At 45.5% G+C, this 17,364-nt stretch overlaps 1 protein-coding gene across 1 annotated transcript in view; it reads left to right on the top strand.

The window, feature by feature from the left end:
• rassf5 (Ras association domain family member 5) overlaps positions 1-16,484 on the top strand; it is a 46,985-nt gene extending 30,501 nt beyond the window's left edge. Inside the window, exons 3-6 of the mRNA XM_080784538.1 lie at positions 13,512-13,631; positions 14,146-14,470; positions 15,069-15,184; positions 16,174-16,484. Coding sequence (XP_080640664.1) covers positions 13,512-13,631; positions 14,146-14,470; positions 15,069-15,184; positions 16,174-16,314 — 702 coding nt within the window. The 3' untranslated portion in view covers positions 16,315-16,484. The remainder of the gene's footprint in view (positions 1-13,511; positions 13,632-14,145; positions 14,471-15,068; positions 15,185-16,173) is intronic.
• Positions 16,485-17,364: the final 880 nt, after the last annotated feature.

Genomic DNA, 17,364 nt, shown 5'->3' with positions numbered 1-17,364 from the left:
CCCTCTCTGTATGGTTCACTCTGCTTTTCCCCCGTTAACATATTAGGCTTGTTTTCTTTTTTTTCCTTTCATTTCATTAGCAATAGAGAGAGAAAGAGACAAGCTGCTGTCCTAGTTTCCTAGGCTTCAATCATAGCAGCTGAGCACTGGACTAATTAGCTCCCATCCACTTAGAAGTAGGGTTTTTCACTCCAGGAAACAATGGACAGCTCTGAGCTTCGCTCTGCTGTGTATAGTAGTAGTCTCCAGTCTCCACACAGTAACATTCATAATAGTGTTACTCTGTATGTAACTGAGAGTATAAAAATAGACCCATACACTCTGGATTTGATTTGATTATGAATTTTAACTGTAATGTTCAGCTCTCTCATCTCCTAGCGGCCTAATAGCCGTAGTACACAGCCTACTATACTCATTGCTGGTATTCCTGTAGCCTCTAGAACAGGGGTGCCCACACTTTGATTTACTTGAGCGCTGCAACTTGAGGGCTGCATTTAAAATGGCCAACTCAACAAGATCTACCCATCAAAAATAGTTAGATCTACTCACCTGAAAATAGTTGATTAAAATTGTAAACAAAGTATTGCATTGAATGTTTCAGCTGACAGGTACTTTTTTATGTCAATCAATCAAATTGATTGGCACAAAACTGCCAAAACAACGGTTACCTACAGTAATATCACTGATCAGTGTACTTGGATCCTTATTTGGGCAAGGCTGACACGGACCTGTGTTGGCGTTGCTTGTCTTGTCACCATAGTGACATCACAGTGATGAGTTGCAGTTGGTTCAATTTGTACACTCTCTGAGTTACAGTCCAATAAGGATCCATTTGGTTCCAAACTATCATTTAGCTGGGGACCCCCTGGGACTCCCTCAAGGAACCCTGGGGGGAGCCCGCTGGGCCCTAGTGGTCCAGGCGCATGCCACATATAGGCTTTGGCCTGACAGCGTGTCTTGTGTTCGAGTCCCGTTCATGACAACCTTTGCTTCATGTCTCTCCCCTTCTCCCTCTCCCTCTCTCCTGTCTATCTTCACTTGATACTATCAATAAAGGCAGAAAAGCCAAAAGCAAAAACCCCCTGGGGGTCCACTGCTGTAGATGTCTGTAGTAGAGACGGGGTGGGGAAATCATATTCCACTGTGATACAACTGTTGTTTAAATCACTTCTTTTGGACAGCCTCTTTTACAACACTGCTGCCTACTCGTCTCATTATTTTCCTCCGTATATATTCGACTTATGTCCACAGTATCTAGATTCTTCTTTATCACTGCAATAGTAGCTCTGTTCTACTTATTGTCCAGTTGAAAGGAATTAGCTGAAGTCTGTATGTCCATATAAAAAAGAGAGAGTTGATAATGCCTTTCTGATTATCACCTGTGACTGCTGCCTTGTTGGCTGACTAATGGCTGTCCATGATCCTATTGATGAGATGAGAACCGGTATATCCTTAAGGACTTCCTCTGTCTTGTCTTCCCTTTCCTCTCCCCCCTCCCCCCCCCTCTCTCTGTCTCTCTCTGTGTCTCTCTCTCTCTCTCTCTCTCTCTCTCTCTCTCTCTCTCTCTCTCTCTCATGTGCACTCTCTCTCTCCTTCTCTAATAGCCTTTTTGTGCACACCGCAGCAGGAATTGATCCCCCTTTTGCTAATAATACAACCTCATGCGCACACACACACACACACACACACACACACACACACACACACACACACACACACACACACACACGCACGCACGCACGCACGCACGCACGCACGCACACACATGTGCATGCGCACATACTGTACAATCCATAAGCACAGACCCAGACACACACACACAGTCACACACACACAGCAATCCCAATAAGGTGGACTGGGGTTTCATCGACTAAAGGAGGCGTGTAGTGTAGGTCAGTGTGCTAGCGCTGTCACCTCCCCCAGCTCTCTTCCATCTCTCATGATGATGGACGCAGTGATGGATCTGAGGGCAGAAAGAAGAAAGCTGCAGGTCATCTGTCTTCTTCAGATGACCTCAACCTGACATGCCCTGACTGATGGACGCAAACGGCACGCAGACACACAATATGTGACTATCTCAGACTCATAACCGCAAAGCATCCTGCATGGAGCAGGAGGTCAGTCTGTTGCTCTGCTCAGGTTGGCAGAGGGAGTGTAGAGCCCAGGATTACATTAGATAATTGGCACTGGGTGGAAAAAATGGGTTACAAAATCGTGGGATAAAAATGTATTATAATGTTGTAATAATCGCCGAGCAAGTGTTGTGCATATAGGATCTTTTGAACTACGTCTCAATGTGGCGCGCTGTGAGCTTGATTATTACATAATTTGTGTTGGAATAAGTGTTAACGAGATGACAAAACTGTTACAACATACCATATACAGTACCAGTAAGACGCCTGGGGCGAGAGCACTCTCTTTCACACACATATACACTGTCTCTTTGACACACATGTAGTATATACACTGTCTCTTTCACACACACATAGATGGAAATAGATTATGTTGCAGCCAATCTTAGCCGTGACATTAGCAGCTTTCAGATGATGGGTGGGGGGGGCAGTCGCAGGGGTCAGAGGGCACAAGGTGGGGTTAGTAAAAGGTTAGGGGTCTCGGCCATCTCTAACCCGAGAGGACAATCGCACAAATGCTGTTAATCTCGTTTCAAACAGTGTGTAACACACACGCACGCACACACGCGCATGTGCGCGCGCACACACACACACACACACACACACACACACACACACACACACACACACACACACACACACACACACACACACACACACACACACACAGTGGTCTCAGTGAAGGTGTCTTCAATGTTTTTCAGGCCAATAGGACCCCTTAGCTGAGAGAGACCGCCACTTCATATTGGATTCATAAATGTGTGTTTTCAGACATTTCAACCACGTAAACCCACAATACTTTGTAAAGTTGGTCTGCTCTTTTTTCTCCTATACTGCACCACCAAACCTCTTCGCCGAAAATACAAGCTCACAAACGTGAACGCAGACGCGTTCACGTGACCTTATCTCTGGGGACCCCCTGTAGATCCTGCACCCCCCGCAGAAGACCCCTGCCTTAATGCATTCGTTATACTGTATTTGCATAGCCTCAGTATAGCAGCATGTTAGTCCCTATGGTGGACACACGCATCCATAATTCCATATACTGTACATGACTCTGATGGTGAAGTCAAGTCACCAGTGACCAGAACCCTGCAGGAGACCAACAGTAGCAGCAGAGCACCAGCCACGTCACTCTGCTTTTCTGCAGTCCTCATTTAACTGGTGGAGTGTTAAACATTGACCGTTATTATACAGCCAACACGCCGTTGCCAATCAGATGCTCTTATGCAAAACTGGAGCTCTCTCACTCATCAAAACTGGAGCTCTCTCACTCATCACTGGTGCAACACACTTGCCCCCCCTCTCGCTCGCTCAGCTTCTCTCTGTAAGAGGAAGTGGCTGCGCTCTGCAGGGTGCAGTACTAGCTCACAGGAAGAGAGAGAGAGAGAGAGAAAGAGAGGGGAGGGGAAGGGGAGAGTGTTTGTGGTTTGTGCGCCTCAGCAAAGAGCTCGCAGGCTGATAACACACTCAACCACAGATGGTTGAGAGAGTGAGGAGAGTGCACAAAACGCCTGCAAATACAGAGAGAGAGGGGGAGAGAGAGAGAGAGAGAGAGAGAGAGAGAGAGAGAGAGAGAGGGGCTGTGTGGGAGGCAATCTGTCTCTAGCAGTGCTGCCAAAGCCAATAGGATTTCAAACACAGAGGAGGAAGACAAGAAGTGAGATGCAAAAAGTCTTCTCTTCCACACAACGTCTACAGCAGTCAGTGAAGGAGAGTCAAGCGGAGGCTGTGAGGATGAGGATGAGGAAGGTGTACGACAGATAGACGTCTCACCAGCTGATCCCTCTACTGTGAAGAAGGACAAGAAGAAGGATCTTATTGTGTACTGTACATGTGGCGGTGAACACGTGTGCGCTTAAGCTTGTATGTGTGTTTGTGGGTTAATGGCAGGTGCTCTCAGGTGACCAGGGCTTAACTTGAAACCCAGCTGTAATCTGACCCTGTGACAGCTGGCGTGTGTCCCATTTGTGCTTGTTTGAACTGGACAGTCGGATGCTTTTGTGCTGTGAGCAGGCAGGTTGAAAAGCCTTTTTCTTTTTAGCCGTGTGTATTCGTGTCATCGTATGTGTTCACATGCACATAATATGAGGCGCATGTGTGTGTATTAACCACCACGCACACACAGACAGACGGCAGGAGGAAGTGACGCCATACACGCTCGCTCTCAAATTTCCTGGTCCCTCTCCGGTGGCATCGCCGAGACCTGAATCTGAGCCAGCCTTCACCTGTCTCACCCCTCGTCGGCGGGGCCTCGCACTCCCTGGATGCATCGGCCGAGGGACCCTGAAACTCTCCGGACACTTGGGGGACAGTGAGCTGTAACTTCTTATGTGCCGTCGTGACCGTGGCTGTCTGGCTCTCTCGTCGTCTGGCCTCTCTCCGAGGGGAACATAAGCGTGATAGTATCACGCTGCTTAAAGCTGTGGACGTGCTGCTCTCTGGTGCCGTGCTGGTGCCAGAGGCCGGCCCCCTGAAGCTCTCCCCCATGACCGTGAACACGGCGGAGACGCCCTCCATGACCAGCAGCAACAGCATGAGCAGCGGATACTGCAGCCTGGACGAGGAGAGCGACGACTTCACCTTCTTCACGGCCAAGACCTCCTTCTTCCGCAAGGCCAAACAACACACTGCTGCTAGTGCTATAAAGGTACGGCACCGCGCTTGTATAGGTCGCTGTGATGGGTTAGGATGCGTGGGACAACTCAGGTGATTCCAGTGTTTAACTTGACAGTTGGTGTGTGTTGGGGGGGGGGGGGGGGGGTGGAGGGTCGGTGGAACAAGTTGTTTCAAGATTGAACGTTGTGCCGTGAAAGCAGAAGTGTCGAGACAGGAAGCGGCACTGAGGAAGTGGTGTGTGAATGGGCCTGTGATGTTTGTTTGGTTTCACGTTTGTGACAGAGGACCGTCTGTCTCCTGTTGCGATCAGCTGTCCTGTCCTGTCCTGTCCAGCCTCACTCATTAACCAGAGGTCCGTCAGACAACCTTTTTTATTGGCTGTCTGATCATACAGTAACTATATTCTGAAATTCGTGGCGACTGAAGCACACTAGTGTGATGTTGACCTGACGCTTTTCTCTCTTGTGAAAACATAGGAAAGTAGCAAATGGATATATCTTTTAAAACTTTTGGCCTATAATGACATTCCCAAAATAGGAATCAATGAATCGATTATGTCATAACATTTAGTTTTGTATAATCTATTGAATCCATTAGTTTGATGAACTGCTTTGCACCCCCAGAAGAACCCGTATTCTGGCTGTAGTCATGGAGTGGTCAACAGTCATCATAGAGGAGGTGTAATCATTCCATGCAATGTAACAGCAGAGGTGCTAAGAGGGTATAATCATTCCATGCAATGTAACAGCACAGGTACTAAGAGGGTATAATCATTCCATACAATGGACAGCACAGGTATTATTGGGAAGCTGTTAACATGACTATTGTTGTGCCCTTGTAGCTGCGTAGGAGCCTTGTTCACTACATTGCGTGGGAGAGGTTTCCGTAGTAACAAGGCTGGTAGTTTACGTGTGTGTGTGTGTGTGTGTGTGTGACGTGTGTGTGTGTGTGTGTGTGTGTGTGTGTGTGTGTGTGTGTGTGTGTGTGTGTGTGTGTGTGTGTGTGTGTGTGTGTGTGTGTGTGTGTGTGTGTTTGTGTGGGCTAGCAAATGTAGCAAGCCCTTATTTCCAGTTACCGTAGCAACTGATAAATCCCAGTTATTCTATTCTGAAATATGAATTTGATGTAGTGTCAGTACAGCCACTCTCTCACACACACACACACACACACACACACACACACACACACACACACACACGCCTAACTTTGTGAACTACGGTAGATGGAGCACGTGTGTGTGCATCACATTGTGAGCTTATAGAATGTCTATTTCCAAATACTCTTGGTACATATTTTGACATTTTCTAAATATTTTAACACCATAAATCATCTACGAGAGTCCCTGGCACAACATCTTTGGTTGAGAACCATTTCTCTAGACTAGAGTGACAAGCATTAAGGTTTATATACAGCTAATAACAACGAGGGAATTTTTACACTAAAAAGCAAAAACCTTCAACCTTGTGTGTTCCAACGATCCAGTGTAGTTATTATTCACGCGTTTCTTTATTTTTCTTTGTATTCATTGTATTCATTTTTCATGTTGCCAGACATCATCTTATATAACAAAAAAAGACATTCTTTGCAAAGAATTTTGATCTCGTTTCTCTTTTCTCTTTCGTACATCCTGTTTCACTTTTTTCATCCCACTTATTATGATACCTTCTCCATTAAAATATATTGATGAATACATACATGAATATGCATGCCACGGGTACAGCATCATGACCAGACCAGTTATCTAGAATAAACAGACAATACGGGAACTCAGGAGTAAAAAGAGGAATAGCCTTTATTTTTATTAAAAGGCAGCTGCTGACATGGTTCGACCATGAAAGGTCTTCATCAGGGCGAAGAAAGACCTTTCATGGTCGAAACATGACGGCAGTTGCCTTTTAATTAAATAAAGGCCAGAGTGCCCGCATCGTCTGTTGTTTTTTTTTCTATGTCTTGATCTTGTTTGATCCGTGTGAGCACCTTTTGCATTTTGTATAGTCATCTTTTCACACGCTGTGAGCTCCTGGTTACTCCTGTTTTAATTGTTAACTTATTGTCCCATTTGTTCTAAAACAAATCTCTCCTTCTCAACTCTTTTCATTGGTTAAATATTCATAAAACCCACTGACACACTTAACCACTCTCAAGCTGCTGTCCTTATTCTGCCCATGGTGTTATTGTAGGCAGAAACCTTCTAAAGTAACTAATACAGCAGAGCTTGTGTGGATCAGCTGGCTTTTTTTTTTGCTACATTGTGCAGCGTTGTCATTAGACAAAGTATAACACATTGCATTTCTGAAGAAAATACATTAAAAAAGAAAAATCACACCCGTGTGAAGTGAGGGGCTTATCATCATCCATTCATTGTCATTCATTGTACGGTACATCATCCATGCATTGTCAATGGGAATTTGTGTAGGATAAAAATAGACGATTTGCTTGTCTACATATGACATAAATTCTGCATTCATTGTCAATGGCATTTAATGTTTATGTTAGGACAAAAATCGACACTATAGCTAAAGAATATGAAATATATGGATATACAACAAGGTTTCTGCCCGACAGTGACAATGATGCGTAACCTCAGCCCATTTCAAAGTACGCGTCGTCTCCTCCTGACAGTGCCATCGGTGTCCTGTTTTTGAGTGAGCGACGTCACTAAATAATTGACCGACAGGCTGGCTGCTCTGTTGTTGTCAGCCACAGTGAGGAGTTTGTCTTGCCAGGGTTGTTGTTGACGTCACAGAAAGGTGCATTGGGGTGATGAGCTATGTCTGGTTTGCAAAGTGGAAGGAACTGGCTGGCTGATGGGGGGGGGGGAGTTCAGTGGAGTGGTATTCTTATCCTTACTTGGGTCCATTTCTACACTCTACATTTATATCCTGGGTTTTCACTATAGTGTGCCTAATGGATTTGGTGAGTGTGCTAAAAGGGAATTTCTTTCTCCCATGCTGGGTTTGTTGGGTTTGAATATGAAAAGCAGATATGCAAACAGAACTCTGAGCTGCCCTCTGCATGTCTGAGTAACGTACTTTAACCAGTCGTATCTCTTGAGAGTGTACTGTATATGTAACCATCTGAGAGGATAAACATGCAACCAAATGGACCCATTTGGTACATTTGTACACTCGAAGAGTGTCGACTCACTCCATGTCTCAGAGGAGAGCTGGGCACAGTTCATAAACCTCCCTATAGTGCCTACCGGTGACATCATCCATAGGCAGTTTTGGTAATTTCAAACATGTTTTTTGAGCAGTGCTAGCTGCTAACCGCTCCAACAGTGCATTTGGGACAGACCGACTTCAAACCTTAATGAATTTAACGACTACAGACCTTAATGAAATTAACTTGTCAAAGGCATCGCTCACTTCACAGAAGTTCACACGGGGTGTGATTTTCATTATTTTTTTTTTTTTATCATTTTGAACAATAGCTTCTATTTCAGCATTCTACATTTCCTGGAAGAGACGGGATATATAGTTTCCATTAGCTTGGAATTGCCACTGATGACGTTGCTAGGTGGGTTTCTGAACTGTCCACCAATGAAAAGACAGGCATTAGTGGTAAATGGTGCATTTATATAGCCTCTTTATCCAAGGCGCTTTACATAGAGACATTGAACTGGCAACCCGGCCACTCCACCCCTGAGCCGAGTGTAGACTATAGGAGAGAGCCACCGCCGCCGTGAGGATAAATTATCTGAAGATAAGGTTGAATGAATGAAGTCGTCTGTTCCAGTGAGGGCGCGAACACTCAGGACTTATTTATAATATCAGTGGACACATTTATAAGAACAATGTCACAATCGCCACCTCTATTTATCCATGCATGCATGCATATAAACACTTCTGTTTGCACATGACACATGCATAGTTGTGTACACATGCATGCACATACTGGTATATGCAATACATACACTCTATTTATACACACGATGCATGCACCTATACACTAGGTAAGGTAAGGGAATTTTAATCTATAGAGCGCCTTTCAAAACAACCGTTACAAGGTGCTGTACGAAGTAAAATAATAAAATAAAACACTATACAGTACGCACCACCTCTAGTTGTGCACACAAGCATGCACCTACTGTATATGCACCTCAGCACAGCAGCAGGGGAACAGCTCCTCTTTTCTTTATGAATTATTTCCAGAGCTAAGCTTTTGCTCCAGATAAGCCAGCCAGCTTAAATGTCGCGTTCGTGCATGTGTGCGCGCGCGTGTGTGTGCGTGCGTGTGTGTGTGTGTGTGTGTGTGTGTGTGTGTGTGTGTGTGTGTGTGTGTGTGTGTGTGTGTGTGTGTGCGTGCAAGCGTGTAATTTTGTGGAGCCATGGGCTTGCACACTCTTTTTCTCTGGTGCATTGCAAATGAATGAATGAAATGCCATACAACATAGGGTTTCCTTACAATGTGGCGCGCGCACACTCACACACACACACGCGCACGTGCGCGCTTCTATCACTTAACTCTTGACCCACTAACAGCACTGACCTAGTGAACACACTGTATTAGCTCTGTCTGTCTCTCTCTCGCTCTCTCTATGTGTGTCTCTCACTCAATTCAGTTCAAAAGAGCTTCATTGGCATGAGAAAGCATACGTACAGTATAGTGTACATTGCCAAAGCAAAAGTGGAGCAAAAACAATCTAAACAAAACAATGTATCATGTATGTACAATTAAAGGTGAATACAGAAATGTGGAAAAAGAGAGCAGCTGTGTTGCATTGCAACTTAGAGGGAAGACTATCTTACAGAACTATAAAATAATTTTCTACATCCATATAGGAAAGGTTCTCCTAATAATAAATAAAGAAAACCGTTGACGGCAGTATTTCAATGTTTTGCCTTCACTTTATTTGGTATAAAACCTTCGCGACAAATGGCAGCCATTCTCTGTTCATGTGTACAGTATTTCTCGGTACCGAGGACATCTGGTGTAAACACAGTGCAGGGGATACACACAATGATGTGTAGTCTCTCTCTCTCTCTCTCTCTCTCTCTCTCCTACTCTATCAATCTTTTCCTGTGTCTCTACATACCCCTCCCTCCCTCTCTCTATCTCTCACAGAAACATAAACCAACACACAGTACTAGGATCTTTTTTGGACAAATTGGGCCGTAAGGAGTCATCTGTCATTTCAGGTTGCGGAGACACGCACGCACGACACACACACACACGCATGTGACACACAACACACACAGTGTGTGTGATTGTCTCTGTGCTGTCAGGGACAACAAGAAAAGAACCACATGACCTCCTCTGTCTGAACTCGTCAGACGCAGAGCTTCATCATGTCACCCCAAGGTGTGTGTGTGTGTGTGTGTGTGTGTGTGTGTTAGAGTGTGTTAGATTCTTATGTAACAGTCCTACATATCTCTCACACTCACAGTCACCAGCAGTCTTTCATGCTGTTTACAGCAGACAGTGACACCTGTCCTGCTTCTTCTCACTTCTCTCGCTGCATTCCTTTTCATCCTAGCAGGACTAGCTCCAGCTCTCTGGTCCAATGAGGGCGTCGTCCCGTCCCACTGCATGGACAGACATGCTCCATTGTCCTCTGGCCGCACTCTTTATTATGGAATGTAGCGAGCAAGGGCGAGAGAGGGCCTCGTATTTTTAGCGTCTGGGATACAAACGCAGGAATTCCTGTTACTGCAGGTCCTTTTCACTTTGCTGCCGGACCGGTGGCGAGCTGCGAGCATGAAGGGGGAACTGGGCATGTATTCGAGGAGGGTCCGGCCCCGCCTTGTATCATATACACATACTCGAACATGATGTCACATTACAGGGGGGGAGGGGGTATGGTTATACCTTTTTATTTTTATTTTGCTGGTGCGGAATTGCGGATCCGTTTGATCCCCGCTATTTTCTTCTATTCTTGCTATGTATGGCATGAATGAAGAAAAGCCCCCATGTACCTACCTCTGTTTTGACGGAACTCTGGGTATAATTGCTGTGTGTCAATGAAACTCACAGTGGCACTTTGTCAGCCAAACCTTGCTTCTTTCCGTTTCACCGGCTGTGCTTCTAATGCAACAGGCGGTTCCGTCGCCCATATCAAACACACTTCCAAACTGCAGCTGTTGCTAGTTGTGCTAGAAAGGTTGCAGTTCACAGTATCTTCTGCCAGTTGTTCCAAGTGTGAAATGACAACAAGGGGAGATTCTGGTATGTCATCGCATAAAGAGTAGTGAAATTGTGGTGAAATGGCGAGGAGTATGTGTGTCATACTTTAACATGGCTCAAGATAATATCTCTGACGACAATGTCCATCCAAAGATCAGACAAAGTCTTGTTTACAACAACAAGGTACAAACAACACACACTAATGCCTTTCATCAGTCACATGCGTCACGAGGGAAGCAAACTCATGCGCTTCCTAATTAAAGGGAATTTGGTGTTGATGACATTCAGTCCCAGGTTTTTTTTTCTTCATTTAGTGTTGTTCCACTGCAACGCCCGGCGAGGGCCGTCCGCCATGATACAGCAGGCCTCATTAACTTCACAGAGAAAAACGGAGAAAAGAATAATCTAATAAGGAGGCTAGAATCTGTTCCAGGACTAGAACTTCCTGTCCTCATTGCCTCAGTGCGCACACATAATGACACACACACACACACACACACACACACACACACACACACCGTTGTGTCCTGGCTCCTCTATCTTTTGTCTGTGGCTTAGAATGTTATCACCGTCCTCCGTCTGCTGAATTTAGGACAGAATTAGTTGCGATAAGCTTGTCTTCTTTATTAGCAATTAGAGGCACACACACACACACACACACACACACACACACACACACACACACTCACACACAGCAAAATCCGGTTTGTGTGCACTCGGATTCTATTGGGTGTACACACACACACACACACACACACACACACACATGCACACTCCCACAGATGCAAACACATTTGACCACACTGACCTCTTTCAACCTACGTCCCTATTATGGGCAAGTCAAAGGCGAATATTTTCTAAATATCGGTTTTCTGTTGTGGAATTAACACAACTATGCCTAATACTTTTATTCTAAAATTAGACAATACACTATGCCTAATAATTTGATTCTAAAATTAGACAATACACTATGCCTAATAATTGTATTCTAAAATGAGACAATAATGCGTTCCACGACAGGAGATATGTGATGATGTTGTTACCTAACATTAGTTTTGGTGAAACAAAGCCTGCATATATATATCAGTATCGGTTTATATCGGAATTGGAAATGAATAATTTGACAATCGGAAAAATTCTGATATAAGAGCCAATACCGGACATCCCTAATTGGGATGCTTGTACATAGGCTGGTTTTGTTTTGTACAAGTATATAGAGGACAAGTGGAAGTGGTTACCACTGCAACTGTGCTGAAGGATGCTGTGATTCACTCTCATCAGCATCATCACACCCTGAGGACTCCCTTACATACAAGCATTCTTGGCCTGCATTCTCTCTCTCTCTCTTTCTTTCAACACACACACACACTCTCTCTCTCTCTTCTCTCTCTCTCTCTCTCTCTCTCTCTCTCTCTCTCTCTCTCTCTCTTTCTTTCAACACACACACACACACACACACACACTCTCTCTCTCTCTCTCTCTCTCTCTCTCTCTCTCTCTCTCTCTCTCTCTCTCTCTCTCTCTCTCTCTCTCTCTCTCTCTCTCTCTCTCTCTCTCTCTCTCTCTCTCTCTCTCTCTTGCTCTCTCCGCGCCTCACCACTCTCATGCCCCAGAAAAAGCAAACGAACAGAGGGAGAGAGAGAGAGGAGGGAGAAATCACCGTTAGCGACGAAGGATGCATCCCACCACGTCTATAAATAACCCAGTCAAACCTTGTGTTGCTAAGGCTGGCTCAGCAAGCCTCGCTTTCATCATCATCATCCCTCACCCCTTTTCAACGACCTCCCCCATCCACCACCACCACCACCTCATTCTGCCTCCCCATCTTTCCTGTCTCCTTAAAGTGCTTCCCTATACTATACGATACCCCTCTTATCCTCAATCATTCACCGTCCCTTCATCTTAGTCCATCCTCTCTAGGCCTGTCGCAATTACTTCATAATCGCAATTATTTATTTTTGCATAATAATTTCCATGTTGAAAATGTCTTTCATACATTTTCAATCATTTTCAAAGATATTGGAAATAGCTGGTTCTGGATTAGTCTACATACATTTCTGGGAACACGCAACTCAGAACTTAACTCCTTAAAAAATGACGCACAACAAAACAGCATTTGTTTGCTTTTATAGAGTGTGTGTGCGCTCGTGCAGTTATAATGGAAAGTTGGAAACATAAACAAAACAAAAAAGCTTGACAATATAACGGGTTCTGTAAATGTTGGTGGTTACTGGTTAGCCTTCGTTGTCAAAAAGTTCTGTAATTAGTGAATGAGTGAGCAGTGAGGATGACATAATAAATGAATGAATTAGTGAATGAGTGAGCAGTGAGGATGACATGATGAATTAATTAATTAGTGAATGAGTGAGCAGTGAGGATGACATAATGAATGAGTGAATGAGTGAATGAGTGAGCAGTGAGGATGACATGATGAATTAGTGAATGAGTGAGCAGTGAGGATGACATGATGACTGTGCTGCTGGTCCTTCTGCTACAGGTGCCTAACCCTAAAGTGTGTTTGAAGCAGAGCACCATCTGCTGGTGGTTAATAATGGGATTGATACTAGTGTTGACAGCCAAGAAAGGTTACTGACTCTCTCCCTCTCTCTCTCTCTCTGTCTCTCTCTCTTACAGCAGAATGAGGCGAAACAGAACGAGGTGTCGGAGCCGGGGACGAAGGCGCTCTCGGAGGAGGAAGTGCGATCCAGGATAGAGGAGTACAATGCTCAAGTCTCCGAGAACGGCATGAAGTTGGTGAGTTGGCCTTTCCTAGATATAAATGAGTGTTAATTGAAAGCTGGAATTATATTTTGGGTAGGGAATATACGTGTCCCCCCTCCTCCCCACACAATCAGAAGCACAGTAAGCACTAAAGATTTTCAAAGAGCCGAGTAGAAACAAAGGTAGCCTGAAAGGCTGCATTTGCATTCCAATGGGTGATTGATCGCGCTCTACGCGCAAAGGGCCAATCCTTTTCTCAGTCGTGTTTTCAAATGGATCTTTATAGTTTATACGACGGGAATACTTGGGATTCCCTTCTCTCGTACCAGTGGCACATGTCCCACGGACCGGCAAAATAGCAGATCCACAAGCTCAAAACGCGCCACAATGCGCCGCATCTTGAGCTTGTAGATCGGCAATTATTTTCTACGACAGTAATATGCAATCTGGAGTGATTGTGGACATATCGTGGCCCTCTCCATCGTCCAAGTGGCCCGCCCCTGGTCTAAGTAACCAACTGATCAGAGTCTCTGTCCACTGTGTCCAGGCCTCGGACGGCTCGTATACAGGTTTCATTAAAGTCCACCTGAGGCTCAGTCGGCCAGTCACGGTGCCTGAGAGGGACCCGCCGTGCACCGGCCGGCCGGAGGAGGGGGGCCCCGAGGGGGGGACGCCGGTGGCCGCGGCGGCGCAGAGCGCGGCGGGCGACAGGAGGACCTCCTTCTACCTGCCGTCGGACTGCGTGAAGCAGCTCCACATCGCCTCCTTCACCACGGTCAAGGAGGTCATCCAGGGCCTGCTGAAGAAGTTCATGGTGCTGGACAATCCCCGCAAGTTCGCCCTCTACAGGCAGACGCACCGCGACGGGCAGGGTGAGTCTGAGACCAATGAACCGCATATGTTGGCAATTATAAAGTATAAAAGCCTTGTATATCGATATTGTGACATGTAAGTGTAATGTAATGTGGCATATGATTTTATGTCATGATGATAATTTCATATTCTGTTACATACACCCCCCCCCCCAAACACACACACACACACACACACACAAGGAAAAGACAGATTTGATGTGATTCAAACCAGAAAAAGGCTTTATTTAGAAATTACAATATCCCAAATCCCAGACGATTTGTAGCCTCATCATACCATAATATTGATATCATCTGTGTCGGGTGGAAACAGTCCAAAACTGTTACTTTTCAGGATTTAAATCAAAACAATAGTACTTACGGTAGTCATTAACAGATCTACAAGCTCAAAACAGCACTGTGTTTCGAGCTTAACAGATCTGATACTTTTCAAACTTTTGTCTGACACTGTAGTCTGATCAAGTAGGGCGTAAAATATAAATATATGGAGATAAGCGGTTTCTGCCTGACAGCAATCGATATATTGCCCAGCCCAGATGGTGTGGTATACGGCAACACTGTGTTTCTCATCAGTGTGTGTGTGCGTGCCTGTGTGCAGATCTGTTCCAGAAGCTTCCTCTGGGGGAGTGTCCCCTCGCCCTGAGGCTGGTCGCGGGGACGGACTCGGACTTGCTCACCTTTGTCCTGAAGGAGAACGAGACTACAGAGGTTGAGGTGAGAACACACACATGCGCACGTGCCCACACACACACACACACACACACACACACACACACACACACACACACGTGCATCCACTCAGGGACAGCTCTTCACAGGTCCAAAAACTCCACTCTGGCACCGAGCACGAGTGGATCTGTGACAATCCGTGAAGAGATCTACCAGTACAGCACCACACCACATGACATCATACACACCTCATACTAACGGCCGCAATGGGATCCAGCTGAGGCTACGACACATTTGATTTTGTGTCCAAAATCTTATCCACCGATAACAAAATAGTGTTTCGTTTTCATCAAATGGTGGTTCGTGGCTCAAATGCTGAGCATGCTGGGCCTTGATATGAAAAATGTTAAAAGCCACTGGATCAGATGGTTTGTTAGACCAGTAGTTCTCAAACTCTTTTGCCTCAAAGAACCCCTGTAAATGTTTAGCTTTGTCATCCACGGCACCTGTTACCACACTATGTAGTACCTTACATTGATGTCGCCGTAGGTAAATATGTAAGTCTTTCTCCCTAGTAAGATACATTAAAGTCACAAGGAAAACTTGAGAGAATATCCGTTTCCATTAGGACAGATTGAAAATTACTTTATACTTTTAACCACTTGAACCCCAACATTCACCAATAATATAGCTGATATACAAGTCCAGAACACATCACAATGTGACCCGTCCCTTTTTACGAAGTATATTAGAGAGAGGTTTGTTAAACTGATGAATTCCAAATATTAGGCTTTTTTGCGTTATCCTTTTGTGTCCTTATGGCATATGGCAGGTCAGATTATGTTACTTCATGTTTCATGATCAATGATGATATCAATCAATCAAACCACACTTGCTTGTACTGTAATCATCTGTTTCTAAGTCTTTGTTTCCATCTCCCCCTCTCTCTCTCTCTCTCTCTCTCTCTGTCTCCCTCTCTCTCTCTCTCTCTGTCTCCCTGTCTCTCTTTCTCTCTCTCTCTCTTTGTCTTATAGTGGCATGCCTTTTCGTTGCCCGAGCTGCAGAACTTCCTGGTCATCCTGGCGAAGGAGGAGGCGGAGCGCGTGCATGTGGTGGAGCACAAGTACGCTGTGTACCGGCAGAAACTACAGAGGGCGCTACAACACAATCCCTGACCCTCGCCTTCTGACCTTATACCACCTCAGTCCACCCCAGTCCAAGAGAGACTAACCTTTAAAATGACTGACTCCTCCGTCTATGTGGAGACTGGAGACCACTAGAGGCAGAGCTGAATGTGTACACGTACACGTACACGTACACGTACACGTACACGTACACGTACACGTACACGTACACGTGTACACGTGCACCCTCCCCCATGCACACACACACACGCACGCACACACACACACACACACACACACACACACACACACGCACACACACATGCACACACACACACACACACACACGCACACACACGCGCACACACACACACACACACCCACACATACACATTTTCTCAGGACACATTCAGATCATTTCATCGTTCCATCCACCTGCTGAAGTGAAAAATCGGGGGATGGATGCGAGAGATGCGTGTGGAAGTTGCGCGAGCGTGTGTGTGTGTGTGCGTGCGTGTGTGTGTGTGTGCGCGCTTGCGTGTGTGCGTCTGCACGTGCGTGTGCTCTGGCAGATGACCGGACAGATATTGCCTTTGCAGCTCCAATGAGGCACATGGAGGAAGACCTTGGCTTCAGATCACTGGACGTCAGTTCGGTTGGGACTGACACGATGTGGTCTTTTTTTCTTTTTGGAAATCTTTGTATTCTTATCCTTATTTTTTCTGCTACTGCTGCTGCTACTGCAAGTGTTACTTATGCATGACTCTCCCCTCTGCTCCTGTCCCCAACGCGCCTGCACAGAATACTTAGACTTGCAACAGAGGAAGATCTCTACGCGTATCTTTTTATACAGTAGTATCTTTCTTGGGCAGGAAGGACAATCATAACTCGGTGTAACTTTTGGAATGTGTGATAATAACTCTGATATGAGAGACTGCAGATTTTATTCTTTCATCACGTCTTGTCCAAGCATGGCTCTGTTCAAGAAGGAAGAGTTTACAGCGAACAAGGTTGCCAGTGACGTATTGTAGTGTGTATGCCATTCCTAAGCCAATCATTTGGCGGCCGCACTTCCTTTTTGTCGTCCTGCGAGGGTTTTAC

The sequence above is a fragment of the Protomyctophum bolini genome, assembly GCF_963924005.1.
Source record: "Protomyctophum bolini genome assembly, chromosome: 2".
Taxonomy (NCBI): Eukaryota; Metazoa; Chordata; class Actinopteri; order Myctophiformes; family Myctophidae; genus Protomyctophum; species Protomyctophum bolini.
Note: the sequence above shows the minus strand (reverse complement) of the source record. Positions and strands in the feature narration are given on the sequence as shown.